This window comes from Zingiber officinale, chromosome 6B (assembly GCF_018446385.1).
Source record: "Zingiber officinale cultivar Zhangliang chromosome 6B, Zo_v1.1, whole genome shotgun sequence".
Classification (NCBI taxonomy): Eukaryota; Viridiplantae; Streptophyta; class Magnoliopsida; order Zingiberales; family Zingiberaceae; genus Zingiber; species Zingiber officinale.
This window is the reverse complement of record NC_055996.1, coordinates 11,576,473-11,585,092: the sequence shown is the minus strand read 5'-3', so window position 1 is coordinate 11,585,092 and position 8,620 is coordinate 11,576,473. Positions and strand designations below refer to the sequence as shown.

Genomic DNA, 8,620 nt, shown 5'->3' with positions numbered 1-8,620 from the left:
TTAGAGTCAACGAAGCAAAAGCTGCTGGAGTCGACAAAGAGAGGAGATGAGAAGCTAACGAAGGGAGGAGATCTGAACTGGGAGGAAAGTCGGCGGAGCATCGAAGTTGTTCTGGAAGGGAGGGAAGAATTTGGAAATTTCACTCAAAATAAAGAGAGGTTTTATTTTGTTTGATTGTCATTTAGCTAGTGAGATATGTTGGTGCAGGTTACACTAATAATTTGGTTTTGATATATGATAAATAAGTTAAAGTTAGATATGTTGTTTGTTTAACTACTCTACCAAGTGTGCAGGAGTTGATTGGTCTGAGGGACCTGACACCGGGCTGAAATCCAGCTAGGTCTGCGGGCCTGATAGTTGGTGGGAAGTCCATATAGGTCTGCGGGGTTTGATATCTGGCAAGAAGTCCAGTTGGGTCCGCGGGACTTGACAACTAATCGAAGTCCAGTTGGATCTGCGGACCTGATAACTAGTGGGAAGACCTGGTGGATCAGAGGCAAGTCAAGTGACTGCAAGTTGTAAGTGAAGGTAAGCAACTGGAGGAGAGATCCAGTGAATACGCGTTCCCCGTTGAGGGAACTGTAGGCATCGATCCAACGTAGTTCCATTTGAGAAATCTAAGTTGAGATCTTGATGGAGACATGATCTAATTAATATTCACATTTTATCATGTTGTGATAACTTTGTTTTGCAGGGTAAAATATATTTTTCGATTGTCTAGACTAATCTTTTCTAGCAGGTGGAAGATGCTGAAGAAAAAGGTCTGGGCGCCTGGAGCAGGCTCGCCCAGCGGGTGTCGAGGGCGCCCGGACTCAGTCCAAGCACCCAGAACTGAAAAATCATCCACAAGCTGACGTGGAGCGTGTCGATTGGCCTAGCCACGTGGTCCAGGCGCCCCAGAGGGATTCCAGGCGCCCTGAATGGATCTATTTAAAGGCCTTCAATCTAGAGCTTTAAAACAACGACTACGATAAGTTTCTCTCTTGCTCGGTGCTCCGAAAAAGTTCTTACGATACTGTGAAGCTCCTCCGACAACCGACGACCAGGACTTTCTCATTTTATTATTGTTGATAACTTTTATTTCCAGTTCTTTTACTTAACCCCTGTAAACTTTTTGTGAATTATTAGTGGAGTGTCCAAAGAAAGCACTCGACGAATGCGGGCCTTGGAATAGAAATCGTCGAAGGCTCCGAACCAAGTAAAACTTAATTTGTTAGCATTGATTTATTTTTCTTCCATTATATACTTTGATTTAATTCGCTCTTAATTTTTGACGATCATTATTTACTCTTCCTCTCGTGTTTTTTTATCCTACATGATAAAGGGTGGAGAGATATTGAGACAGAAGATCCAAATTTCGGCCACTTGGAGGACCTTCATGCGGATATTCAACATCCTTCGTCCACTTGAGGAAAGGAATATTAACCGTCAGATTCTGCCAAGCGTGCTCGGTGGGATCGTGGTTCAGGGACGCTTGACGCGGGGAATCGTTAGGCGGACGTTGGGTCGAGCGGATTAAATGGGATCCGATACAAAACATGTTTAAACTAAACTTTCCAATCCTTACGTGCCGTCCCAGAGATTCGATCGAGCTTGGATCCGATGGTAGTGTTATTTTTAATTCATAACAATATTTAAATTAGTATTTTCGACCGCGGCAATTACTCTTGAACTAAATAATACTTTTTGCGATTCCGCAGTGTTTAATTTAGCCAAAATTTAAGTTAATTTTGACCGTAATAAAATTAAATATAGAAATAATTAATTAGATAAATTTATGTAAAATGGTAAATAATTAAAATAAAATCATTTCTCATCCATATATAAATTTTTGGACGAAATACTTTCTATAACTAAAAGAGGCATGCCATATTTAATGAAATAGTTTTGAAATTCATAACTTACGTTACAAAAAAATAATAATAACAATTTAAAATATAATTTAATTTTATACAATTATTTAATAAAATTTGAAATAATAAAAGGAGATGTGACGTAACTAGCACAGAGAAGATGATTTTTAATTATGATTAACATTTAATTAAACAATTATGGTAATTAGAATAGAGAACTATATTTTAAACCAGTTTTTTTAATTAATTATTCTTTACCCACTATTCTTTAGGTACCCTAACGCCGTTACAGAGGAGTACAAAAAATGGCTACAGAAGGGAGTGGGACCGTCTGTATCGACTTTATTGTTATAAGGAAAGCAGCTAAAGAAAGTGAGAACTCCAAATTAAATTTTGTTAATATTATTTTTTTTCCTTTTCATATTTAAAATAATTTTAAAATTTATTAATATTAAAATAATTTTAAAATTTATTAATATCTAAAATTTAAGACTTTGCAATATATTATTAGAAATTTTTTTTATTAATTAATTAGAAATTTAGAGTTTAAGATTCAACTATAATATATTATTAGAGTTTTTTTCATTAATCAATTTATATCTAAAATTTAAAACGGTAAATTAGAGAAAAATCCTCAATCACAATGTTAACTTTACATGCAATCCCCATATCTAAAAAACTTTGTTTCTACTCTCTGCATGTAAAGTATTACTTGTTTCAACTCCCTCATGCAAATATTGTTATTTAAATTGCCCCTCAGATTTTTTAGGTACAAAAAGTCCAAAATTAAATATAAAAAGTCCAAAAACGAGTATAATTTTTCTTAAAGTCAACACTTTATATTAAAATCGAGTATATTTTCTATCAAAATTGTTCCTCTTATTTTTTAGATATAAAAAGTCTAAAAACAAGTATAATTCCTGTTAAATTCAGCACTTTACATTAGAATCCAGCACTCTATACTAGGATCGAGTATATTTTCTATCGAAATTAACCCTCATATTTTTTCAGTACAAATAATCTAAAAATGAGTATAATTCCTATTAAATTCAGCACATTAAACTAAAATTGAGTATATTTTGAGGTGAAAAAAGAATCGTACTCAATTTGATAGAGAATATATTAGATTCTAATTTAATATTCTGAATTTAAGAAGATTTATACTGATTTTTAGACTTTTTGTTCCTAAAAATATCATGGACAATTAGGTAAATATGTTTGACTGGAGAGTGAAAACAAAGATTTTCATATATAGGGACTGCATGTAAAATTACCCAATTTAAAATTTATTTATGACATATTATTGAGAATTTTTTTCATCAGTAGTTTCTCTCTAATTTTCTTTAATCTTATTGATAATATTACGAAGCAAAAATCTTTTATAAATATTTTACATCGACGATATTAAAAAATATTTTTTTTTAACTTTTCGACTAAGGTCAAATATAATATTAAATTAATTTTTTATAAAGAAAAATAAGTCTAATAAGTCTAATATTTATTCTCCCTTAATATTTATAATATATATCAGTAAAAACAATTATTTTATTAAATTTAGAAATCTATTTTTCATCGCTAATATATATTAAAATACTATTAAATTTCGGGTATATGAATCCTTAATTAAAATTAGAAGCATGTAAATGAAATATAGTTGACATTCCTACCGTACCAAACCCTAATGTTTGACATACTGAGAAGTCATGCGGTAAACTGATCCAGTGTCCTGTGTTGTGTGGAGGGGCACGGCCCAGGGACTGGGAGGAGACGTAGCATCGTCTCCGTGGAGCAGAGAGAGAGAGAGCCATGGTCGATCTCGCTGCTGCTCCAATGGTTTCTGCCGCTCGTGTCTTCCTAGGATTGATCCCCGGGCCGTCGCACCCTATGAGACTGCAGAAAGGTGCCGCCTTTAGCGCCTTCCCTTCCTTCTGTAGCGCTGGACTCAGGCCTTCTCCGAATCCCCTGTCCCTCAGGATCCCTTCCTCGCGTCCGTCGCGGCGGAAGCCGTTCCCCAAGCGCAAACCTTTCTCGCCTGTCATGGAATGGCAAGATTGCAGGTATTTGGCTCTTTCCCCATTTTCTCCTTTTGTCTTCTTATGAAGTAGTGTAATCTGCCAATTAGGCGTCGAAAGCGGATGTTATTTTTTCAATAATGACCGTGCTGATGAGCTGATCCAAATCTTCAGTCTTCGTTGGTTCAGTCTTGTGGTTAACAAGCTTTTCATACTCGTTTTGACATGGTAATTTGAATTATTCAAGTTTTTCATACTGAGTTTAGCTATTCCCTTCCCTTTTTCATCAATGTAATGGTGGACGATCTGCTGCCTAGAACACACTGTGTTTCTCTTGAAACCCTGAGATGTAGCTCAAAACTCTGACATTTCTGTCTCTGATCAATAAATTTGGCATCTCGTTGATCAGGCATGCTAAAGAATTAATTCAGGCTTTAAGTCATGAATCCATACAAAGTTCATGAACTTCCACAAATTAATCAAACTTGTATAACCTCCACGAGAATAAGAGTTGCAGGCTATAGATTTCTCCTCGGAATTTCCCATCTATAACTGTATGAACTTTCATTAGTTTTCAATTACTTTCAGTATGGTCCATCGGCTTTTAGGATTTTCTTCTTCCACTTCTGGTAGCTGTTTGATTATTATTGAACTTCAAATTTGGGCTTAGGCATTGCATTGCTACGTGAAGTAACTCAATGCTTGTGTGGATGCAGCTCTGAGATTGAAGTTGATGTTCCATGTTCCGTAGCGTATGACTGCTATTCTGACCGTGAGACAATTCCAAAATGGATGCCCTTTATTTCTTCTGTAAAGGTGCTTGCTAATACCTTGCAATACCACATGTTTGATGGGTTTAACTCATGTTTATTCAGCTTAAGTTGCTCCGTCTATTGAGCAATTGGCTTGCATAGAGCTTGCTACTGTCAATTTCCATCTGTTGATAAAGTAGCTTAATTATGCTGGACCAATCTTCTCATGTTCTTGTTAATAGATTAATATTATATTATTATTGTGAATTTTGAGATTTCAGATTGAAGTGGGATTGAAAGTTAGAGCATTTAGGTTATATTTGTCAAAAATATAGTAACATGTCTATAGTTTAGTTCTTTTTCCTTTGTATTTTTGCTTATGTATTAGAAATTTCCTGCATCGAGAATGAAGCATCTTTGAAGTGGATATTCAGACACCCTGCTGCTCTTGTGTGTTATTATTCTTATCTTGTATCTTAATATAACTTTAATCAGCTAATACAACTTCCTAATCAATCAATTTATAAACACTAAGCTGTATCTTGATTTGGAAGCATAGTTGAATCTAGGAAAGTGAAGTTTTTGGCTACACAATTGATAGGTGGCCTGTGTGGATGTAGAGTGCTTTTGAGACTAATTGTAGTATTTTCATATAAGGCTAAAGTATTTTATATTACTTGGCACCATACAGGTTCTGCAGGATAAGCCCTATCTCTCGCGTTGGTCACTTAAGTATGAAGTGTTTGGTCGTGATGTTGAATTCTCCTGGCTTGCTCGAAATTTGCAAGTAAGCATGAAATCAACTTCATTTGCTGAAACAATTTGATATTAGTTCAAATGTTCAATTCATTTCTTTCTTGTGCTGCAGCCTATTCCTAATCAGAAGATACACTGGCGATCTTTAGAAGGTCTTCCGAATAGGTAGGCAATCATTCAATTAAAAGATGCAACTTGATGCTTGTACTAATATTCAACTATTCTATCTAAATGGCTGAACTTCCTAAAAATTTGGGTTTTAGCCCTTCCTAGTATTCTCTACAACACTAAGAAACTATAAACAATATGGTCATATGCTTTGGTTGATCGCAATATAATAATCATGTAGCCAAACATACTTATTGGTACTAGAAGTAGAATAATATATTGTGATGCTTAAGATTAGCATGTAAGGATTTATTCTTGTGTTGTTATTTTAAGCCCCTGCAAAGGGGAGCTTCATGCACTTCATGCGAGTTCAGATATTTCACCAAGGAAATTCGATGAAGTAAAACAAAATTGCCAAGCAACTATGATACTTCTCCGACATTTTACTCATTGAACTTATGACTTCCCCCCTACTCAATCTTGCAGAGGTGCAGTCAGATTTTTTCCCAAAGGTCCATCTTCTTGCAGAGTTCAAGTATAGCCGCCGTCTCATTGTTTCCTTTCTCTTTTTCCCCCCTAATATAGCCATCACTTTGCTTCATCTCTGATGCAGTTGACAGTTTCTTATGAGATTCCTGAAATTTTAATTCCGGTGGCAGCAGTATGTATCACAAACCTGGATAAAAGCCACAATCTGCTCGTTAATCTCTCCCTAACAATGAAACTTATTGGATATGTAGGCACTTAAGCCATTCTTAGAAGGACTGCTTGCTCAAGGGTTACAAAGATTCTCTGTCGTTGCAAAAGATTATGAGAGAAAGATGCTTCAGCACTGATCTGCCGGCCATCTCTAAATAGAAGGAAGCTGAAATATTTGCCATGAGGTTAATCAGCATTCCTTGAAATTTGCAACAGTTAACTCATGATTAATCTCTGTATCAAACATTCCCTTATTCCATATTGAGAGATCTCTTGATATGTGCCAATTTTTCTTGTTCCTTCTCTCTGAAAGAACCTGATCATTTCTGTACTCCTTTTCAGATTCCTATGCACTGGCAAAAGTTCTTTCATGGGCACCTGATGCTGATGTGGAAAATTGACTTAGAATTTTTTTTTAAGGTTTAGAATTTTAGGATTTACAGATGAGATTTCATCCAAATCTGATTTTCAATTCTCACGTAAGTGAGAATTTAATGTTCATTTCTTTTAGCTAAATATTTAATTTTCACTCCTTTAGCTAAATATTTTATTTTAAATCCTAAGTCTTAAAAAAAAAAATAGCACCAGATGTTCACTTAGTGCACACAAATTTGTGTACAGGATAACATTTCAAAATATATGAAGAGAGTGAAATAATATCCTAAGGATTTTATGAGTGTGATTTTATGTGCCCACTCTATAAGCACTTAAAAAAAATTTATTTAAAATTTTTTATACGTTTAATACAATCATTCAACTAAAAAAATAAAATTTAAAAAAAATAATAAAAGGTACATGCACAGGTCTACAACATAAAATTTTATAAAAGTGAAAGTTAAATCTGTCATCCTGACCGTCTCTACCGTCGCTTAGAGCATTCATAATGATTGAGGATTGGGGTTCGAATCTCAGTAAAGTCGAGATAAATATCTTTCTTATGTATTAGTCACTATTCCAAAAGCTAGTAGTCGTTCGTGATTTATCTCCTTCGTATTGGCCTTGGGACGGATCTGCGGGGGCGCTGGGGGTGAGCGTATTCATCTTTTGCCACAATTCATAATGATTGAGAATATTTTTTTAAAATATTTATGATCCTTATTTGCACATCATTTTTCAAATATTTTACTATTCAAATATCTCAAATCTTATAATAAAATATTTCACCATTCAAATATTTATAAATTTCATCTATCAAATATCTCACTCTCGAATATTATCAATTTCACAATTAAATATTTCACTAATTAAATATCTATCATCATCATTTTATTAACTTATATATAATTTTATATTTTTAGTCTATTATTCATTTAGAGCATCTCTTTTTTTCATTGTTGTGTGGCCCACAAAAAGATGAAAGAGATTAAAAAAAAACTGAGTTCGAAATTCTTATTCGGTGACACGTAGGAAAGAGAAAATATAGGAGCTCTCGATTTCCCTGGTCCGCCCCTGGTCCGCACTAGTGATATAAAATCACCCGCACATGTAAAACATATGCCACGCTCCAACTCGGAAAAGCCAAACGCCCTGCCCTAGCCTCGCGATTTCCTTCTCCTCGCGATTTCTTCTCCAGTGTCGCCTCCTCCCAACGTCGCCTCCTCCGCAGCCAAACCCTACGTCGCCTACGGCCTCCCTCCGAAGCCGTGTCCCTCCCGCGACCTCCCTCCAGCGCTGAAACCCTAGTCCCATCGCCTCCCTCCAGCGCCGAAGCCCTAGCCCCGTCGTCAGTTGCCATGATTTGTGCTGCAAAACCTGCTTTGTAAAATCTGCCTGATATTTACAAAGGGAGATCTCAAGGAAGTCAGTGAAGAGGTTGCCAAGTACAAGGTATCAACGAAACCTTTTAGCTGGTGTGATGCACTATCGTTTGCACTCCAAACCTTATTTCTAGTTTGGTGGGGAAAGTTCTTTTATTCATGTGTGCGCTAATAATTTCTTTAATACCTAAATTTCTCATTTACGTGCTATCATCCTTATACTCAACTGATGATGCGGTGGGTTGAAATAAATTGTTTAATTTATTATATTGTTTGATGTTCTTTAGTTGGTCTTGTTATCTCGCTAACTTCAATATACAATGAACTTGCCACAGCGTTTCAAATTAATGTCATGGTAGTTTATCTTGTGAGAGCATTGGTTGATTCTCCATCCAAAAATGAAATATAGAAATTTGTTAATGATTGTTTGACTTAGCAGAGTGAGCTAGATTTGAAGGGAGCAGATCTCTTGGTTCATTAAAAACAAAAAAATGGATTAAGAGATGGATCATTTTCAATTACAGTTGGATTATAATTGATTACGATCCTTTTCTGGATCATCGTTCTCATCAGGTTATAATTTGGGTCAGAGCGGATGGTCGGAGGTCGCCCTTGCTCAACGTCCGGCAACCTGAATACTTGCCCACTTCCGGCGGCTTCTGGGTTGTCTTTGATCGTCCACT

The 8,620-nt window shown here is 35.5% G+C and overlaps 1 protein-coding gene across 2 annotated transcripts; it reads left to right on the top strand.

The window, feature by feature from the left end:
- The first annotated feature begins 3,531 nt into the window (after positions 1-3,531).
- On the top strand, positions 3,532-6,696 carry LOC121991980. 2 transcript variants are annotated; one of them, XM_042546072.1, is made up of 8 exons: positions 3,532-3,910; positions 4,582-4,681; positions 5,309-5,404; positions 5,486-5,538; positions 5,968-6,016; positions 6,095-6,142; positions 6,222-6,365; positions 6,523-6,696. In XM_042546072.1, the coding sequence occupies exons 1-7, from the start codon at positions 3,660-3,662 to the stop codon at positions 6,315-6,317; spliced, it is 693 nt and encodes a 230-aa protein (XP_042402006.1). In that variant the 5' UTR covers positions 3,532-3,659; the 3' UTR covers positions 6,318-6,365; positions 6,523-6,696. The 2 variants fall into 2 exon arrangements, with proteins under 2 accessions (XP_042402006.1, XP_042402005.1); XM_042546071.1 differs by lacking the exon at positions 6,523-6,696 and having other exon boundaries at positions 6,222-6,467.
- Positions 6,697-8,620: the final 1,924 nt, after the last annotated feature.